The sequence below is a fragment of the Capricornis sumatraensis genome, chromosome 13, assembly GCF_032405125.1.
Source record: "Capricornis sumatraensis isolate serow.1 chromosome 13, serow.2, whole genome shotgun sequence".
Taxonomy (NCBI): domain Eukaryota; kingdom Metazoa; phylum Chordata; class Mammalia; order Artiodactyla; family Bovidae; genus Capricornis; species Capricornis sumatraensis.
In genome coordinates, this window is record NC_091081.1 from 78,960,598 (window position 1) to 78,983,230 (window position 22,633).

The following is a 22,633-nucleotide window of genomic DNA, read 5'->3' on the forward strand; positions in this document are numbered from 1 at the left end:
TGCCTGCGAGTGAAGGGGACGCAGGTCTGATCCCTGACCCGGGAAGGTCCCACATGCTGTGGAGCAACTAAGCCCCAGTGCCACGACCACTGAAGCCTGCCTGCCCTAGAGCCCACGTGCTCCACGACAAGAGAAGCCACCGCGGTGAGGGGCCCGAGCGCCATGATGAAAAGCAGCCCCCACCTGCCACAAGTAGAGAAAGCCCAGGCTCAGCAACAAAGACCCACTGCGGCCAAAACTAAATAAATTACTTAAACAAACAAACAAACGCGTACACTAAAGCACGCTGAAGCCATTTACCCTCAGGCCGCTGTGTGATGCGGGCGGCCGAGCAGGGAGCAGTCCCCGGCCCCTCCCTCCACCGGCCCCCAGTCAGCCTCAGCACAGGTGAGCGTGCACAGCCACCAACCACACACGGAGCGGAACAAGCCGAGACACTGAAGGCATCTGGTGCGCTCCTGATACGGCAGTGACGGCAACGCTGTGAGGGTCAGCGCCCGAGATTCAGCTCTACTCCTTCCAGCACTCACACGAAGAACTGCTTATATATCTCCATGAAATCAAAGAAGGAAGCTACGTTTATGTATCAGAATTACAACACTATGGCTAAAAAACAAATGCACAGACATTTGACTTCAAAGAGGAGAAAACGATACGTATCTTGCTAAATGCCAGACTTAGAGGAGATTAAATCCAACCAACAAAAAACATAGAAAGATCCAGATAACTGAAACATGCATTTTTGTTAGTCACTGCTTTTTAAAGAAATGAGTAACACCTAACATGGCTATTAGCAGTAGTAAAAATTTAAACATCCAACCATACGTAAAATTTTCTTCCGTTCTCATAATGGCTATAAATGCACAGCTTGTAGAATTAAAATTACTGAGATAGAAAACAATGAGAACCCAAAGCAGATGAAGATGAAACGTGTCTGTCTCATTATTCATGGCCTAGCACCTCAGTGTTTCCTTTTGGTTTCATCTAAAATGTTTCATCACATTATTTCAATGTAATTTCTTTACAACATTTTCTAAAATCTATTAAGTTATGCTTTAGAAATCTTTCTCAGTGTAAAGGCTAACAGAAGAAAATTCAGGATACCTACCCCTCACCCTTCCTGAAAAAACACTTGTAGGTTTACTGATCAGATTCTAGTCATCAGCTGGTACTGGATTTTCTTTTTACTTTTATCAAAATATATATATTTAAATCTGTCTTTTGAATGTTTTAGTCTGAAAGCTACCAATTTTGTGAATCTTGATTTAACACAAGTCAGAAGCACCAGAATAAAAAGAAAGTCTCACTTAACTATCATTTGCAAAGCACAATCTAGTTAAAAATATTTCAGACCACATTCTTTAACTGGGGACATAAAGTAATAAACTATTTCCCAACATAGATAAAAGTTCAAAAATAAATTATAACTATGGACTAAAACATAGAATTAAAAGAAAATTCTGTGAGCGCCCAAATAATTCCTCCTCTGTATATTGTGACACAAGAGCATTTTCAGCTTTCAGGTTTCGACAAATCCTGTTGTAACAACAACTCCCTCCCTTCCCCGCCTCTCTTGTCTTAATGCTCCCACAGCTCAAAAAATGAGATGGAGAACCTGGTATTTATCTTCCAGCACATCAGCAGTTTTCACCTCGCAGATTTCTGTGTTGCTCGTTGCTATTTGCAAGTTAACTTGGTGGAGTTTTATCATTAATATTCAGAAGCTGTGAATTGAGCCTCATGTATGTGGTGTCTCTTCAACAGACCTTATTGGGGTTCAACTGAAGACGACTGACGAGAGTTAAGATACTGAAGGCTACTGACAAAAGGTATGGAAAATGAGAAGCTTCCATAATGCTTGGGGATCTAAATATACACCTTCAAGTATAACTTGGTTTGAATTATAAGTTGTAAAGCTGTTTTTAAATGCTAGATATGATATAAATAAATCTTGTCTGGAAAACTGACTTTACATTTTCATGAAATCCAGTTCAGAATTTCTTTGGGAAATAGCTCATGAATTTAACATTTTAGGTTCTGTTCTATATGCAGCAGATTTTGGAAGCATGAGAGTGCTATTTAGAACTAAGTTTTTTACATGTGACCTCTCTGCTTTTGCCTACTTTCACAGTATTTCACCACCACAACCACTGAAACAAAGTATGCCTTTATTCTCTATGAGATAGAAATTTGAGAGAACAGGCCACGAACTGTACCATGCTTACGGCTGGAGATAGGAAAAAAAAAAAAGATTTCACAGCAATAGCTATGATGCCAGTATATTTTTATGAAAGGAAAAGAGTGACCTTCATTTTAGAGAATGAATTCTAAGTTTTTTATGCAGAGGAAAGCACTTAAGAGTCCAACATTCACTAGTAAGTGAGCACTGTGCTAACTTAATGCAATGTCATATTGTTTACACTGATTTTGGCCGTCTGTAATTTATCACTGCCAGCACTTGTTAATTAAGATGAACAGGCTGTCTGCAAGTCTGAGTTACACTGTAATTTATAAAATGTATTGGTTAATGGGAAGAAGAGAGTTATAATTGGGAAGCTGAGCACAGACTGCACAGACTGATCAACACATAAAGGTTACTCAACCAAAGTGAAAAAAAAAAAGAAATGAGATGCTCATAGGGAATGCTAACAGCAGTCTCACTCTGAAAGAATCCCTTAAGCCGAGAGTGATCTGAGAAGGGAGCAATTGAGTGAGCTGGCTGGAGTCTGAAATGTTAAAACTCAAACCTGAAAACAGCTGTTATGAAACCACAAACATGTGCTTTATTTATTTTTCCTAGAAACCTTAACTTTTATTTTGGTCTCAGATATGAAAAGAAATTTGGAAAACAGAGAAAGAATGAACTGTAGGATGGCAGGCAAAGCTGAGGTACTCTGATGCTACTGACTCTAAGAATTCAAAATCTCAGAGAAATCTCCTGAAATGGTAGAATTTACATTTTAAGATTATGAACAAAAATAGAACAATCGAATTCAGACAGCCCAGGATTTAACCTCTTGGGGAATCAATGTTATTATAACTATACTGAACTATACAACTATATTCACGGTAACACAGGCATGGAGTCTCGTTACTGTAGATATTTCACAAAAGCCAGACATGATGGACCTCGGTGAGTCTCTGAAGCTAAGCCATTTGCTCATCTGCCTTATTACTTCCCTCCGGAGTCTCTCTCTCTCTTGGTGAGAAAGGGAGTGAGGGGCGTTGACCATTAACAGTCGCTTTTGCCCAGATGCAGTGGCACTGCCCCTGCTTCCCATGGGAAGCACACACGAGGGTTTCAGCAGGAATTACTGTGGTAGGTAGAGGCGGACAGGGTGAGGATGCTGAGAGGGGCGGACGCGGGAAGCGGGCACTGCCGATCTACTGCTGAGGCCATCTAGCACCTAAGTGTCCTAATCTGAAACAACGGTGATAGCCAAGATTATAGAGCTATGGTTTCCTCCAGCTCTAAGAGCTGATGAAAATGAATGAAATTGGCCTAAGGAAGGAAGAGGGAAAAAAAACACCCAAATGCCATTAAATATCAATTGTCATATGACATAAAAATTTTAAAATACTAATAGCAATGTCAGTTAGAGTTTACTGAGTACCTTCCACGGGTTAGATAACTTCACTACCATATTCCCCTCCATGATACAGACACTATAATCCTCCCACTTTCCAGAAGAGGATATGAGTGAGGCACAGAGGGGTTCTGGAAAGCCAAGACTTGACCCAGGTATTCTGTTAGATTTGGAGCTCATACTGCCTTGTGTGAAACAAACATGAATCATTATAGAGCCATTCTAATACATCATTCAAAAATTAATTTGGAAACACACAAAGTCAGTATTGCTGTATTTCAGAAACTATTATATTTTCCTCAAAGAAGGCAGTAAATATTGTCAGATTAAAACACAGCAAGGGAGGGAGGGAGCAAAGAAAAGGGTGAATTATTTCTGTTACTTTCTGAAAGACAAATGATGTGGTTACTTCTGCTTTGTACTTTCAAGATCCTATGTCACTACTTCTGAATCAGTTAGAATAACCAGTTTTGCAGCAGACTTCATTTGGGTCAGGGAACAGTTCTGGTCCCCACTAGAAAGGATCTCACATTCTTAGAAGCAAAAGACACTGGCTCAATTGTTTCAGTTTTGAGTAACTTATACCTGAAGGGAGGCAATGGCATGCCTTAGGTCAAGATTTTGCAAATTGGAAATCAGAGATATCATGCTAGTGAGTTTGAGTTCTTTCTACTACTTTCTTCTCCTTTAACAATTCACTTGGGCCATGTGAATGGCAAGGAGAGTGTTTAACAGATTTTTAAAATAATCATTTTTCAAATATTGAAAACTTTTCTAATATTTATAAATCAATTTTAACAGATGGGTTGAAACTATTCTTCCTTATTACCAACAGAGTATTTTAATTAGAAAAAAAGTTTTTAAAACCTGTAATACTATTAAAATCCTTTATCACCTGTCCTACAGCTGGAATTCAAAGCCTAAATCTCCTAACAAGGTACAGGCCTACCCTAAAGACAGCTTCAGCAGGGTTTAAATTTTAAATAAAACTACTCTATATAAAATAACTAACAAGGGCCTGCTGTACAGCAGAGGGAATGCCGCTCAATACCCTGTAATGACTTACAGGGAGCAGAATCCAAAACAGAGCGGACATACCTGTAACTGATCCACTGTGCTGTGCAGCAGAAGCTTTAACATGGTATAAATTAATTACACTCCAGTCAACACTTTTTAAGATGTTGAATCAAGAAACAAAGTGGACATCTCCTTCCTTGACTCCATGCACCAAGCACCACCCGACCAAAATCACTCAGGAAACGGCAGCCCCGGGGGCCTGGAGTGACCTTCTCTCCTGGGAAGCAGTGACTTCGTCCCCTGCGGAGGCCTCGTCAGGCGTGTTCTCAGTTTTCACTGTTCACGGAAGTCTCTGTTTGTGCTTTCTTTCAGTCCTGATCTTGTCTTCTTTCCCCAGCCTTTTGTTACTTGGTTTTCTACTGTGCAGAAACAGCTACAGTTCTGACCGAGTGCCGTCAGGGTTTTCTGGGAGGACAGAGGTCGCAGCGACGTCATGGCCTTGGCGGGTGTCCAGCTCCTGGCTTTCGCCCTGGCCTTATCTGGGGTCTCTGGGGTCCTCGCAGCCACGCTGCTGCCCAACTGGAAGGTGAATATGGATGCGGGCTCCAACATCATCACCGCCATCGAGCGGCTAGAAGGGCTGTGGATGGACTGCACGTGGTACAGCACCGGGATGTTCAGCTGCACCCTGAAGTACTCCGTCCTGGCCCGCCCCAGCCACGAGCAGGCCGCGCGGGCCGCCATGATCCTGGCCTGCATCCTGTCTGCGGTGGGGCTCTGCACTTCCACAGTGGGGATGGAATGCACTCGCTTAGGAGGGGACCCGGAAACCAAGAGGCATGCTTGTTTCGCTGGAGGAGTTTGTTTCCTGTCTGCAGGGACCTCTGGTTTAATACCGACTGTGTGGTACACGAAGGAGATCATAGCAAACTTTCTGGACTTGACGGTTCCACAAAGCAACAAACATGAGCCTGGAGGAGCCGTCTACCTTGGAATCATTTCGGCCGTGCTGCTGGTGGTCTCCGGCATGATCTTCTGCACATCCTGCCTAAAGAAGAAGTCGGGAGCTTTGCTCCACCCGTGCAAGCAGCCACCCATCTCCACCACACAGCCAGAGGACAGTTCAGCATACAGCCTGAAGGACTATGTGTGAAAAACTGTGATGCGCATGGAATTTTTAGGTGCCTGCTGTGACTTTTGTCTTTAAATACCAGAATTGTGTTTAACTTTCTCTACAAAGAAGGTGAAATACTTTAAAAATGAAGTTTTTCAAAATGCCAAACTTTGTGTATATCTGTTTTACATTATTTTCCCATTATTGTCATGTTTTATATCTAAAGGTTTATAAAAGAAAGAGGTTCTGATTGTATTAATAAGGCAATTATTTCACAGCCTTTTCTTCTTAAAGATAAACTGTTGATACATACATCTTACTAACCGGTACTTAATTGGACTTCATAAAAGAACTAAATTGCCAAGTATAAAAAGCACCTTGTCCTGGTGTTCATTCAGGATATCATCTGCTTTTGCCGTCTCTGCCTGACAACCCCATAGTAATTTACTTCTGTTTTCAATTTCCACTGCATGACTGCACCTTACGCATAGAAGATGTCCACTTGTTTCGGAGGTTGCCCAAATCCCAAGTCCCCATCCACTGTGACCTCCCAGTAGAGGGGAACATTTTTTACATTTTAGGAAATATAATCTCCATACAATATGGCGTTCAAAGATTAGGTGGAAATAAAGGAAATTGGTAAATGCTACCATAGCAAAGCAAAATCAAACTAAACCCAAACTGAAATCTCTAGGACTTTTAAAGCATTATGTACAAGCTAAGTGAAAACAAAAAGAATCTGTTTTAAAATGCTTACGAACTGCCCTCTTCTGGCTGCTAACAAGAGGACTCTCCAGATTAGGTTCATTTACCTCTAGCATTTTTGTTTTGCCACTATCATTTAATATCAAACTGATTAGTATTTGAATGCTAAAGGTTACTTTTAAGTTGTCAGTTTTTCTTCTCAAGTTTGATTCATGTTAAAAATGTTTTTACAAATGAGCTGCTTCAATTAGTTAATGGTTATGAAAATGTTTTAAAGAATAAAGAATGCTTTAAAAGTTAGATTATCTTATATGTAATTAAAATATTTAAAGAAAATAAAAACTGGATTTTCCAATGTGCAAAAGAAACACTGCACAAGGCTGTTTCTAATAATTTATTCGTTTAAGCTTAGTTATTGTTCATAACGTAACGGTAAAGGGGGAAAGGCTACTTCATTATGCATTAATAACTCAGAAAGTGGGAAGTTATCTTTTATGTGAATAAATAATTTTGAATTGTGCATATGAAGTACAGTCTAAAATATTTTACACGTATTTTATTTGGTAGATCATTCTTTCCTGTATCATCATCAAAGAGCTAAAATAAAGATATGATTTCACATGGGAATTAGGAATGCATTTATGTATACATTCCTTTTGAGTGGTCAAAATATCTTCTAAGCAAATGTCATCTGTATTTTTAGCTATATTACTTGAGAATATACTAACTTTATTGACTTTCAAGGATTTCCATCATAGCGTGTAATTTTGCAAAACCTGTGGCATATTTCTGTTTACCTCCAATAATTTTGTTCATTTCATTGTGTTTTATAAATAGAAAGTATCATCTGCAAAAAAAGCAATTTTGTTTCTTCCTTGGATTTATATTTATTGCTTATTTAATTCTTCAGTACATACGAAAACATAACTAATTAAATTGAATTATAATTAAGCATAATTAAAATGGATTATAATTGTAAATACTTTTTTTTCTATTCAACATGTTTTATCTGATTTTTAAGGAGGACAACTCTGGTATTTTTCTAACTATAAAACTGACTTTTAATTTACACATTTTTCTTTTAGACTCATCCACTTCCAAAAACCATTTGAGCCAACTTAAAATAAAATTGCTGGGCCAATAAATACAAAAACCAAAAGATAAAGATAGGCTAAAATCACAAAGAAAAGGAAGACAGGATGCTATTAAATAATCCTGGTTTACAGTTGTTAAAGCAATTAAGTATGAACTTTAGCTTTGCACTTTCCAGGTAACCAGGTCAGAGAAGGCCACATAAGGAATGTGATAGCTTTGTCCAGTGGCAGAAACCAGAGCTGTGGGTGGTACCACACCCCTAACCCCGCTCCCCCAGCTGTTGTGGGTACTGGATGCTAATGGCTCGTGGATCAGGGGCTGCCTCTACTGAAGGCCAGGGCGCCGCTGCTTCCAGGAGGTGGAGTCAGACCTACTGCCAGTGGCACAGCAAGGTGCTCCCCTGTATTTTCTGTGGACTCATCCACTGACTCAGCTTATTTTACCAGAGGTTGTATATTGTCACCCTGCTTATTTAACTTATCTGCAGAGTACATCATGAGAAACGCTGGGCTGGAAGAAGCACAGCGGGAATCAAGATTGCCGGGAGAAATATCAATAACCTCAGATATGCAGATGACACCACCCTTGTGGCAGAAAGTGAAGAGGAACTAAAAAGCCTCTTGATGAAAGTAAAAGAGGAGAGTGAAAAAGTTGGCTTAAAGCTCAACATTCAGAAAATGAAGATCATGGCATCTGGTCCCATCACTTCATGGGAAATAGATGGGGAAACAGTGGAAACAGTGTCAGACTTTATTTTTGGGGGCTCCAAAATCACTGCAGATGGTGACTGCAGCCATAAAATTAAAAGACGCTTACTCCTTGGAAGGAAAGTTATGACCAACCTAGATAGCATGTTCAAAAGCAGAGACATTACTTTGCCGACTAAGGTCCATCTAGTCAAGGCTATGATTTTTCCTGTGGTCATGTATGGATGTGAGAGTTGGACTGTGAAGAAAGCTGAGTGCCAAAGAATTGATGTTTTTGAACTGTGGTGTTGGAGAAGACTCTTGAGAGTCCCTTGCACTGCAAGGAGATCCAACCAGTCCATTCTGAAGGAGATCAGCCCTGGGATTTCTTTGGAAGGAATGATGCTAAAGCTGAAGCTCCAGTACTTTAGCCACCTCATGCAAAGAGTTGACTCACTGGAAAAGACTCTGATGCTGGGAGGGACTGGGGGCAGGAAAAGGGGACAACAGAGGATGAGATGGCTGGATGGCATCACTTCTCATGGACATGAGTCTGTGTGAACTCTGGGAGTTGGTGACGGACAGGGAGGCCTGGCGTGCTGCGATTTATGGGGTCGCAAAGAATCAGACACTACTGAGTGACTGAACTGAACCGAGGCCTCAAGAGCTGGGGGCAAGTGCAGCTGAAAGCCTCTAAAATGCTGTTGTTCTCAAAAGTCACATGTGGATGACCCAAAGTGCTGACCTTTATGTCAGGGGTGTAGCATCTTTAATTCATCTAAGATTGTACTGACACAATTTTATGCTTTCAATCTGTGTTACTTGCTCCATATACATACTTCTAAATAGACAAAATAAGATATAAATTATATGTCTTAAAAGTTATAATCCGCATTACTTTATTATGATATTACAGCTTAGTCCATAAATAATTGTTTATAACAGTAAGCCTCTTGATGAAAGTGAAAGAGGAGAGTAAAAAAGTTAGCTTAAAACTCAACATTCAGAAAACTAAGATCATGGCATCCAGTCCCATCACTTCATGGCAAACAGATGGGGAAACAGTGACAGACTTTATTTTGGGGGGGGCTCCAAAATCACTGCAGATGGTGACTGAAGACATGAAATTAAAAGACCCTTGCTCCTTGGAAGAAAGCTATGACCAACCTAGATAGCATATTAAAATGCAGAGGCATTACTTTGCCAACAAAGGTTCATCTAGTCAAAGCTCAGGCTTTTCCAGTAGTCATGTATGGATGCAAGAGTTGGACTATAAAGACAGCTGAGCGCCAAAGAATTGATGCATTTGAACTGCTGTGTTGGAGAAGACTCTTGAAGAGTGCCTTGGACTTCAAATAGATCAAGCCAGTACATCCTAAAGGAAATCAGTCCTGAACATTCATTGAACGGCTGATGCTGAAGGTGAAACTCCAAAACTCTGGCCACCTGAAGCGAAGAACTGACTCACTGGAAAAGACTCTGATGCTGGGAAAGATTGAGGGCAGGAGGAGAAGGGGGCGATGGAGGATGAGGTGGTTGGATGGCATCACCGACTCAATGGACATGAGTTTGAGCAAGCTCCAGGAGTTGGTGATGGACAGGGAGGCCTGGCATGCTGTAGCTTATGAGGTCACAAAGAGTCGAACACGACGGAGCAACTGAACTGATAACAGTAAGATCTACCTTTAACTGTCTCCTTGTGTGAGATACTCCCGTTAGGCATTGCATATTGATTATTTCTATTCCTCACCACTACACTTCAAGGGTGGCATTATTACCCTATTTGATGTATTAAAACTCAGCCTATTAACATGACCAAGTTCTCAAAACTAGGAGCACGGGAATTCCAGGAGGACTAGCTGACTTCAAAGTACTTCTAGCTCTTCCACCAGTGTCTCCGGTCTCATCAGTCAGAAGGGCCTGCTGCAATTCTCAGATTGTATCTAAGTGACTCTTCTACTGCCTTGGAGTATAGGACAGTGATGTGGAAAGGACGTTAAAGCAGCAGATCAATGACCACAATTTATACAGAAAAAAGGTGACATAAAATTTTGAGGGAATAGCTAATGGCTCAGGATTTCTCACACTCGAGTATGGCAGTCTCAGTATCTGTGGGGCACTGGTTCTAGGACCCCCATGGATTCCAAAATCAAAGGACACTCAAGTAAGTCGCTTATACAGTGTGGCCCAGCATTTGCACAGATCCTACATACATCCTCCCAAATACTCTCAATCATCTCCAGATTACTTATAACACCTAATACAAAGTAAATGGTATGTAAATAGATGACAATAAGTGGCAAATTCAAGCTTTCCTTTTGGGAATGTTCTGGACTTTTTTTTCTATTTTTAATCTGGGTGTTGACTAAGTCTACCAATGTGGAACCATGGATATGGAGACCGACTGCAATATGCAGTCCAGTTGAAAAAAATTACTGTGGAACCCCAGAAATGTATGGACTCCCAGGGGTTTTCAGATGCCAGCTTGAGAGACTTGAACTAATCTTATATTCTCATGGAAGCATTTTTCAACTGTGAATCTGTACTGCAAAAGAGATTCTGTCTTCTACTTGGTAAAATAACGTTATTAACTCAGTGAAAGAAAAATACAAAATTCTAAAAAATTCTAACTGCCAATTGTAATAAAAATTAGAATAGACAAATTAGTCTAATTTTAAGAACCTAAGAGATTGTGTTTTCTGTAAATAGAAAAGAATTTGGGGTTCAAACTTTGGGACTGCGCTAGAGAAGTTAATGAGAGGGAAGAGTCTGGCAAGAGTTGAATAAGCCAGGTGTAGTTGTAATAGGTTTATAGCAGTGAAGTTCTGTCATTAAAGCTTGATTTTGATTAAGTTAGTTAAAGACTGATTATTAGAAGGGTTAACCAATTCTCACAGGAAAAATCCTAAGATGTAGGATTGTACATCTAGGATTGTACATTGTAGGTTGTAAGTAAGCCTTTCTTGTTATATCAAAAGAAATTCTCCAAATCTAATTCTTAGAATTTGATTAAGAACATGTATTGAATTTTAGTAAATTTCTCCTGAGCATTTACAGAGAATTAACCTCCCTCTCTCAACTCTTTCAGGAATCTGCCTGCATCTCTCTTTTAGCACTGAGCATATTTTGTCTGTGTTGTGCTTGAGACTTTCTCTTCTTGTGTTTAGAAGGATTTAGCCAGCAGGACCGCCATGTACTGTTATTTTTTATCAATTCTGTAAAAACTCTTCCCCTTTCTTATGAAAACGAATTCTTAAAGATTTGCTCAATGTTAACTATCAGTCAAATATTTTCTGGCTTTCCTCAGAGTATTCCTGATTTGCCCTAATATGGTAAAACTACTTCAGAGAAGTAGCAGATTCTTTTACAACTAAAATTTAATCATTTGTTTCCTTTATAATAATACATTCTCTCCCGCTTGATAAGCATTTTCTTAGGTTACAAATATATCACCTACATGTATTATTTATAACACAATAAAAACTAAGCAAAGAAAATTGCTGTATGCTTAGTTTGCCAAAAAAGCAAACATCCTCAGTGGGAGAAAAAAAAATCAAAGACATAGCTAGCTATTTTACAAATAATAATTTCATAAGGCCTTAATCCTGGAGGGAAAGTACTTTTAGTTAACTACATGCGTGTTCAGTCACTCAGTTGTGTCCAACTCTTTGCGACCCCATGGATTGCAGCCTACCAGGTTCCTCTACGGAATTTTCCAGGCAAGAATACTGGAGTGGGTTGCCATTTCCTTCTCCAGGGGATCTTCCCCAGTCAGGGGTCGAACCCATGTCCTCTGCATTGGCGGGTGGATTCTTCACCACTAAGTCACTTGGGAAGCGCTTTAGTAAACTACGTGTGGATCTTATCCTTTTAAATAAAAGATAAAGTGGATAATAACCGCCAAACACCATCAATTACTCTCAACTAGGTAACTAAAACAAAGAGAAACCTTCCAGTAAAAATACTCTAACACCCACCCTAAGAAACCTCTGGTAAAAAGCCTAAAGATTCTGGATGACAATGATAACCACCAATATAAAAGCCTAAAAGTAAAGATCTTGGTTCCCGATATAACTGGGTCTTATACGACTGAAAGTCTTGTATATACACATATATGCTTTATAAGAAGAGAGAAAGCTCTGTGGTGACTTGGTCTTCATTCCAGTGGCCACCTGTTCTAGGACAAAAAACCCCTGAGAACACCAATGTGTTAAATCTGATGAGCTAAAAGGTATCTCCAAACATATTCTGTCTAGGATCTAATAGGATCTATTAATTTGGAAGAAGTTATTTACAATGTCTGAAAGCTTGAGATGCTGAAGGAAGGTAATACTGAGTTTGATGAAGAAAAAGATGACAATTAAGTCTGCTATAAAAGTGGAAGATGGACTGAATTCCTAAAGGTCCTGGAAAGCTTGGGTAACTGTGACTGACGTGGCAGAGGAGGTGGAAAGTGGCAGCTAAGGCCATGGAGATGCCTCAGATCAAGGTTCAATATGTACAAACAGGTCGAATGCTACTGGTCAGGGCTCCATTCTAAGCCTATAACATACACCTACATCTAAATCTAAAAACCGCACAATTTTTACAATCTCTGCTTATATCAGTGAATGTCAAAGAATCTAAAGGAAGCTGTGCAAGACTTTATACTTGAGTTTCAGCAAGAAGAAAACTGCTCCTCACTAGCTGTGAACTCCTCAAGGGGGATGTCTGACGTCTCATTCCTGTCACCACCACCTCTCTGCCCAGCTTAGGGCTTTTCATGCGGCTGGGGCTCAGTGTACCTTCAATGAAGAAGTACAATTTTATAGTACATGTATGTCCTGTAGTCATTCATCCAGCAGTGGTTTTGCTAAACTAGCCACTGGCTTATTGATTTGTATTTCTGGCTGAGAAGCTTTGTTTCTGTAATTAGCTTTTATTCTTCTGTGATTAGCATATAAGTCAGAGCCTAGTTTAATATCCAACTATTTTTCCACAGATGACTGACCACAAGTAAAGCTGTCAAAACAAAATTTCTCCAAAAAGTGGGGGAAATCATTATAAATAAAAAATATTTGGATTCTGAAAGTGACATCAGCATCTTGGCAGCCCGAGTCGTTTCTTTCAGTCCTCTCATTTACAATTCATCCTTCACACCAGACCAACTAGCAGACTTCCTGTGCTGCAGAAAGTAGACAGGATCCTGGAGGGGGCTTTGGGCCCAAAGACGCTGGTGAGCCGACCCTACCCGCAGGGACTTGACGGGGACAGGGGTGGGGGAAGTAAAACTGGAGATTGAAATCCATGGTGGACACGCGGGGCATAGAGAACTTGTGGAGGTCAGCCAGACAGAGGGAGAACCAGGGACGCCACTGGAGCAGAACAGAGACCAGCCTGGAGGCGAGGAGGAGGAACTCGAGGAGTCAGTCCCCCTCCCTCCCTGAGGCTGAGTTTTCATCAGGACAGTGAGAACTTGCCTCACAGAGGAGATGGAAAGAGAAAGGGGCGAGTGGCTGACTGCCCGGCTGTACAGGTTACAACTGGAGGGACTCAATTCTCTCCAGCAGCATCTGGATTTTTGAGGAGAAACCTCTATGACTGAGGGGAGGGAGAGGAAAGGGAAAGAGGCAGACGAGTATAACAGAGGGCAGGGAAGGTACTGTTACCTGCTGTCTGCCTTGAACCCCTGGAAGCATCCCCACTTGAGGGTGTCCTCACTGGGCTGTGAACATGCAAAGCCTCCAGCGCTAAGCCCAAACCTCCCTCCGCTCTGCCACCTGCTTTTCCTACAGCACTTTTTTATTTTAAAAACACTCCCCTGCACCGCTCCCCACCCAGAGTGTAGCCCCAAAACCAGATCAAAAACCTGAGCTACAGCGCCACTGTCTGGAAAACAAGGGTTTCTATTACGTTTACCAAAGTAAACAAGTAACTATTACTTTAAAAGCAACGGCAGAGGCGCATTCCAGTCAAACACAATGAGAATCAGGGTGATACGGCATCACAAAAAGAAAATGATAGTTCTCTAGTAACTAAACTCAAAGGCACAGGATATTGTAATATAACTTATAAAGAATTCAAAATAGCTGTTATGATGAAATTCAGTGGGCCACAAGTAAACTCAGAGCTTTCCCCTGGTGGCTCAGTGGTAAAGAATCTGCCTGTAATGCAGGAGAACCAGGTTTGATCCCTGGGTTGGGAAGATCCCCTGGAGAAGGAAATGGCAACCCATTCCAGTATTCTTGCCTGGAGAATTCCACGGACAGAGGAGCCTGGTGGGGGGCAGGGGCTGCATCCGATGGGGTTACGAGTCAGATAGCACTGAGTGACTGACACTTTCACTTTCAAACTCAGAAAGGCAATTTGATGAACTAAAGAGTAAAATTAACGAACAGAACGAATTCTTTATCAAAGAGACTGAAATTTTAAAAAAGAACCAAATTCTGGAGCTGAAAAATTCAATGAATGAGATGAAAAATACATTAGCTTAAGAAATAGGGCATATCAGACTGAAGAACGAATTAGCAACTTGAAAGATGAGAATTTAGGAATGACTCAGGAGTAAGATAAGATTTTTAAAAAGTGAAGAAACCCTAAGAGAGCTATCAGGTATGAGGAGAAAACCAAATATAAGAATAATTGATCTATGTAGAGGAGAAGAGAGCAGAGGGTATATTTAGAAAAATAATTGCTGACAGCTTCTCAAACCTGGGGAAAGAGCTTAGCATACATGTCCAAGAAGCTAAAAGAACATCCTATCACCTCAATACAAAAGACCTTATCCAAGATACATTATACTGAAACTGTCAAAAATCAATGATAGAGAAAGCATCTTAAAGGCACGGGGTGGGGGCATGGGGAGGAAGTAACCTACAAAGAAACTCTCTCTGGGCTAACAGCAGATTTCTCAGCAGAAGCATTACAGGCCAGGAGAGAGTGGAATGACACACTCAAAGTGTTAAAAGATAAAAATCACCAGCCAATTATCTGTCAAAGTTATCCTTCAAATATGAAGTAGAAATAAAGGCTTTCCCAGCAAACCAAAACTGAGAGAGTTCACACCACGAGATCTCCTTGAAAGAAATGGTGAAAGGAATTCTTCAAACTGAAATAAGAATACATTATTTACTGACAATAAAAGAAAAAGTTCACAATACCCTGGAAAAGGTGAAAAATAGTCAGAAAACTTTAACCCTATTAGAATGGTATGTTAACCACTTAATTATAGCATAAAGGCTTAAGGAAAGCTATTACAATTTCTCAATGAATTCACAGCACCAAAAGAGATAAACTGTGATAAAGACATATAAGTGGAAGAGTAAAAGGGTAGAATCTTTATAGGCAAATAAAGATAAGGTGATATCAACATAAGAACTATTTTTTTTCTGAGATGCTTTTTATGTAAGCCATATGTGAAACACAAAGCCAAACTCTAGAGTCATGAAAGACAGAAAAGGAAAGATTGAGGAAACGACTATGGAAATCCACCACATTAGAAAGACAGACAGAAACAGAGAGGGAAAAACAATGGTGATACAAACTAACCAGAAGGCATAGGAAGAGGGCAGTGGTAAATCCTCTGTCAATAATCACTCTAATATAAATGAACCGAATTCACCGATCAAAAGACACACAATGACTAGATGGATTAAAAGCAAAAACAAAAACCCAACATTGCTCATGAAATACAAATCAAAACCACAATGAGGTATCATCTCACACCAGTCAGAATGGCCATCATCAAAAAGTCTACAAACAATAAATGCGGGAGAGGGTGAGGAGAAAAGGGAATCCTCTCATACTACTGGTGGGAATGCAAACTGAAAAAACCACTATGGAGAACAGCATGCAGATTCTTAAACAACTAGGAATAAATAGAACCCAGCAACCCCACTACTGGGCATATACCCCAAGGAAACCAGAACTGAAGAAGATACCCAATGTTAGATGTCCATCAGCAGATGAATGGATAAGGAAGTTGTGGTACACATACACAATGGAATACTACTCAGCTATGAAAAAGAAATGCATTTGAGTCAGTTCTAATGAGGTGGATGAACCTAGAGCCTATTATACTGAGTGAAGTCAGGAAGAGAAAGACAAATACCGTATATTAACGCATATATAGGGAATCTAGAAAGACGGTACCAAAAATCCTATGTACAGGGCAGCTAAGGAGACACAGACATAAAGAACAGAATTTTGGACTCAGTAGGAGAAGGGGAGGGTGGGATGATTTGAGAAAAAAGAAACGCATTATCACAAGTGAAATAGGTGACCAGTGCGAGTTTGGTGTATGAAGCAGGGCACCCAAACCTGGTGCTCCGTGACAACATGGGGGAGAGGGTGGGACAGGGGAGGGAGGGAGGGTTCATGTATACCCACAGCCAATTCACAGTGATGCGTGGCAAAACCACTGCAGTAAAGGAATTATCCTCCAATTAAAAAAAAACCGAACAACTATATGCTACCTACAAGAAGCTCATTTCAACTGCAAAGACACACATAGGCTCAAAGTGTAGGGCTGGAAGTAGAACTCAAAAGAAAAGGGGCCGAGCCATTTGTGTATCAGAAAAAAGAGACTTCAAGCCAAAAACTGGTAAAAAGAGACAAGCAAGGTAGTTACATAATGATAAAAGGGTCAATACATCTTTAAAATACAACAATAGTAAATATATATATATATATATATATATATATATATATATATATATATACACACACCTAACATTGGAATACTTTAATATATTAAGCAAATACTAAGGAAGAAATAGATAAGGCAGTAAGAGTAACAAACTTCAATATGCCACTGTCAGCAACAGATAGATCAGCCAGTGAAATGTTGGAATTAAATCGTACTCTAGAGTAAATGGACTTAAGCATATAAAGAACATTCCACACAACAGCAGAGAACACATTCTTCAAATGCACATGGGACATTTTCTAGTATCATGATAAGATCATAAGGCACAAATCTCAGAAAATTAAAGATGGAAATCACACCTACTATCTTTTCTGACCACAATGGTATTGAAAGTAGAAATCAACAAGAGGAAAGCTGGAAAATCTACAAATATGTGGAAACTAAATAACAGACTTCTGAATAACCAATTGGTCAAAGAAGAAGTCAAAAGAAATAAATCTCAAATAATTAATGAAAATACAACATACTGAAAAACTATGGAATGTAGCAAAAGCAGTTCTGAGATGTTTACAGCAATAAATATATATATTAAGAACTTAAAAAATCTCAAACAACCTAACTTTATACCTCAAGAAATTAGAAAAAGAATAAGGTTAGCAGAAGGAAATAAAGATCAGAGTAGAAATAAATGGAGATTAAAAAATGAAAAAAACAAAACCAAAAGCTGGTTCTTTGAAAAATTAAAATTGACAAGCCTTTAGCCAGACTAAGGAAAGAGAAGACTCACAATCAGAAATGAAAAAGGAGACATTACAACTGAGACTAAAGAAACACACGGGAACAGAGGAGACAACCATGAACAAATTTTATGCCAACAAATGAGACAACTTAGAGCAAATGGATACACTCTTAGAAACACACAAACCACCAAGGCTGAATAAGGAAAAAACAGAAAATCTGAACAGACCAATAGCAAGCAGAGGTGGAAGCAGTAATCAAAAGCCTCCCAGCACAGAAAACCCCAGGACCAGAGGGCTTAACTAAAAAATTCTACCGTTCAAAGAAGAATTAACATCAATCCTTCTCAAACTCTTCCGGAAAAACTATGGAGGAGGGAATATTTCCAAACTCATTCTATGAAAACAGCAATCACCTGAAAGCAAGGCCAGATAAGGCTACCACAAGAAAACTGTAGACCGATATCCCTACTGAATACAGATGAAAAATTCTCACCAAATATTAGCAAACCAAATTTGAGAACACAAAAGAAGGATTATACACCATGACCAAGTGGGACTCATCCCTGGGATGTAAAGACGATTCAACATATGCAAATCAATAAATGCAACACATGACACATCAATTAAATGAAAGAAAATCATGTGCTGATCTCACTAGATGCAGAAAAGGCAAAATACATCTTCAAGATGAAAACATTTATAGTTAATACCACCATCCAGGTAACACATATAAACCTAGATGTTTGGTCATTTTGTTTAAGGGGAAGAAAAATCAGATTAAGATTTAACTATCTACTCAAGAAAATTACAGACACCAAGGGAACATTTCATGCAAAGATGGGCTCAATACAGGACAAAAATGGTATGGACCTAATAGAAGCAGAAGATATTAAGAAGAGGTGGCAAGAATACATAGAAGAACTGTACAAAAAAGATCTTCATGAGCCAGATCATCACCATGGTGTGATCACTCACCTAGAGCCAGACATCGTGGAATGTGAATTCAAGTGGGTCTTAGGAAGTATCATTACGAACAAAGCTAGGGGAGGTGATGGCATTCCAGCTGAGCTATTTCAAATCCTGAAAGATGATGCTGTGAAAGGGCCGCACTCAATATGCCAGCAAATTTGGAAAACTCAGCAGTGGCCACAGGACTGGAAAAGGGCAGTTTTCATTCCAATCCCAAAGAAAGGCAATGCCAAAGAGCACTCAAACTACCACACAATTGCTCTCATCTCACACACTAGTAAAGTAATGCTCAAAATTCTCCAAGCCAGGCTTCAACAGTATGTGAACCGTGAACTTCCAGATGTTCAAACTGGTTTTAGAAAAGGCAGAAGAACCAGAGATCAAATTGCCAACATCCACTGGATCACCGAAAAAGCAAGAGAGTTCCAGAAAAACATCTATTTCTGCTTTACTGACTATGCCAAAGCCTTTGACTGTGTGGATCACAACAAACTGTGGAAAATTCTTCAAGAGATGGGAATACCAGACCACCTGACCTGCCTCCTGAGAAATCCATATGCAGATCAGAAAGCAATAGTTAGAACTGGACATGGAACAACAGACTGGTTCCAAATAGGAAAAGAAGTACACCAAGGCTGTATATTGTCATCCTGCTTATTTAACTTACATGCAGAGTACATCATGAGAAACGCTGGGCTGGAAGAAGCACAAGCTGGAATCAAGATTGCTGGGCGAAATATCAATAACCTCAGATACGCAGATAATACCACCCTTAAGGCAGAAAACAAAGTCCTAAAGAGGCTCTTGAAGAAAGTGAAAGAGGAGAGTGAAAAAGTTGGCTTAAAGCTCAACATTCAGAAAATGAAGATCATGGCATCTGGTCCCATCACTTCATTGCAAACAGATGGGGAAACAGTGACTGACTTTATTTTGGGGGGCTCCAAAATCACTGGAGATGGTGACTGCAGCCATGAAATCAAAAGAAGTTTACTCCTTGAAAGAAAAGTTATGACCAACCTAGACAGCATATTAAAAAGCAGAGACATTACTTCACCAACAAAGGTCCGTCTAGTCAAGGCCATGGCTTTTCCAGTGGTCATGTATGGATGTGAGTATTGGACTATAAAGAAAGCTGAGTGCCAAAGACTTGATGCTTTTGAACTACGGTGTTGGCAAAGACTCTTGAGACTCTTGCACTGCAAGGAGATCCAACCAGTCCATTCTAAAGGAAATCAGTCCTGAATATTCACTGGAAGGACTGATGTTGAAGCTGAAACTCCAATACGCTGGCCACCTGATGTGAAGAGCTGACTCATTGGAAAAGACCCTGATGCTGGAAAAGATTGAAGGTGGGAGGAGAAGGGGATGATAGAGGATGAGATGGTTGGATGGCATCATTGACTCAATGGACATGAGTTTAACTAAACTCTGGGAATTGGTGATGGACAGGGAGGCCTTGTGTGCTGCAGTCCATGGGGTCGCAAAGAGTTAGATGCGACTGACCAACTGAACTGAACTGATCCACCACTGTGATCTTTATGGTTTTAGGAGAGGGAAGGAAAAAGTTATGGTACAGTCTGCATAGAAGATCAGATTCTAGCAATAATTTTCTATGACACATCGTCACACATCCTAGTCCTAGTATACTATATTGTTCAAAACAAATAATCAGAAACTCACCTCTGGTTTGGGGACAAAAGCCTGACCTGGAATTGTCAAGATGTGCTGAACGTCGCAGAGGTACTGGGCCATAATGGAGAGGCGACTTCGCTGTTTGCTTCCAGTAGTAGCTGTAAGTCTCTGCAGAAGGACAAAGAGGAATTTTGGCAAATAACTCATTCATCATCTACAAACACCAGGTGGATTTTTTTGAGGTAAATTTTAAAAGCATAGGCTATCTAACAGGATATATAGCCAACATGGGGAACATTTTCCTTTGACACTAACTGAGGTACATCTATGAAGTGTGAGTTATACACACAATGCACTTAAAAAAAAATCAAATTAGAAAATTTCCCTACCACTGGCTATTGGGATTTTCAAAGTAGAAGATACTGTATGAAACAAGTAATCCATAAATACAGATAGGTGAAAACAGCAAGAATAATGAATTCAAGATGCTTTAGTTTTATGAACTACCCCAATGTCTCAATGAACATTTCCAATGGTATGTCCTTTATTTAAATGTAATAAAACCATGAATATTTAGAACTCTTTGAATTGGAAGATTTTGAGAACTTTTTTTAACAAAAAACTTATTTTCTTTTAAGCACCCAAACATTTTTATTTTAAAATGAGGTATGTGTGAATTAACTCATAAATATATACAATTCAACTAACATCCCCAAAGGATTTTTAAAAAGAACTTTAAATTCCATATAAATGTTATATGAAAGGGCCAAGAATACCCCGGGGCACTCCTGAAGAATGTCAACAATGCGGGGCAAGGGGCTGCTCTGCGGAGGTGACATGGGGGCATTCGCCTTGCCAGATATCAAAATTAAGGCAGTATCATATTGTTAGAGGCACAAATATATCCATGGAACAAAAACCTCAGAGACCCAAGCACATGTGGACTTTCGAAATGTGACAGATGTGATGTAGCAACTGCTAGTGAGAGAAGGATGGATCATTTGGTGACTTTGGTATAAGCAGGAATCTACAAAGAGGACTGTGTAGGCCCATATCTCATATAAACCAAAAATAAATTCCAAGTGAATTAACAGTAAGTGAAAACTGAAATTTTAAAATTGTATGAGTGACTATCTATGACTCCCATGGCAGGGAAGACTTTAACAATGCAAAAGCAGCAGTCACAAAAGACTGATACATATTGTTCCACTTAAATTAACAACTTTTTGTGTAATGAAAACACTATGAAGATAGGCCACAGACTGAGAGAAGGTATTTGAAACTCTTATCTGACAAAGGATTAGTGCTCAGAATATAGAAGAAACTCCTATAGATCAATAATCAAAAGATAAACCAACAGAAAATAAGAAGAGAAACATTGCAGCAACCCAAACGATCTATAAACTATGCTCAAGTAGATACAGATCAGGGATATGCACATTAAAACCAGTTGAGACACAATTTCGTATTTCATGAAATAAAACTTACACAACAGAAAAAGGACTTAGCAGGACCTGGTACTGGCGAGTATACGGAGCAATAGGAATTCTCATGTGCTGCTAGTGAGAGGGGACTGGTACAAGCATTTTGGACTATAATCTGGCAATATATAGTAAAGCTAAAGTTGAGTAAACTGCTGTAATCCATCAGGTTTACCTTTATGAATATATTCTAGAGACCTCCTTCACACGTAGACATTTATAAGGATATTCATTGCAACATTATATGTAGTAACCAAAAAACAAAGATCCATCAATAGGTGAATGAATAATTAAATTGTGGTAATTTTGACAATGGATACTAAATAATATTTACAATGAATAACAAAGGTTACCAACATAAATCCCCAAATAGAGCAAATAATTGACAGAAGATAGGTACAGTGTGACTGCACTCACAGGGAAACTTTTGAAGATTATTTACCCTTTACTCTCTGTGTGCCTGTATACGTATATCTATCTGTATCTGCAGAGCAAGCAAAACATATTCATGGAATACTGAGTATCAATTTTTAGACAGTTCCATTCACAGGAGGGAAAAAGGAGAGATAGAAGAGGGTTCCAAACATATTTATAATACTTTATTTCTTAAAGATATGAAAAAAATGGTATTATGTTGGACAAAGCTGAGTGATACACAGGCTTATTTTTCTAAAATGCATCCTGTTCCTAGAGCTCCCTAGACCTCTTCTGAATGACAGAGTCAACATTACAGACAGCAATGATTACTGGAATAACCCTGGGCCAGGTGTGCCTGTGGTGTGCCTTATTACTCAACAGTCGGAGATGGAGTGATTCTTCAAGTTCTGTTTCACTTAAGAGTGCTATGTATCCACTTCTGCCAGGAGAAAGGAGTATCCTGACCCATGAGTGTTACCCTCCTATCTCTGGGCTTCCCTGGTGGCCAGTGAGGGAGATGAGGGTTCCATCCCTGGGTTGGGAAGATCCGCTGGAGGAGGGCAT

The 22,633-nt window shown here is 39.7% G+C and overlaps 2 protein-coding genes across 2 annotated transcripts in view; one reads left to right on the plus strand and one right to left on the minus strand.

Annotated features, from left to right (window-relative positions):
- Positions 1-22,633, minus strand: part of TFB1M (transcription factor B1, mitochondrial) — a 59,586-nt gene that overhangs the window by 9,866 nt on the left and 27,087 nt on the right. Inside the window, exon 5 of the mRNA XM_068985395.1 lies at positions 20,220-20,339. Coding sequence (XP_068841496.1) covers positions 20,220-20,339 — 120 coding nt within the window. The remainder of the gene's footprint in view (positions 1-20,219; positions 20,340-22,633) is intronic.
- Positions 5,098-5,757, plus strand: CLDN20 (claudin 20). The gene has a single exon (XM_068984828.1). It carries the CDS (start codon positions 5,098-5,100, stop codon positions 5,755-5,757), a length of 660 nt encoding a protein of 219 aa, XP_068840929.1.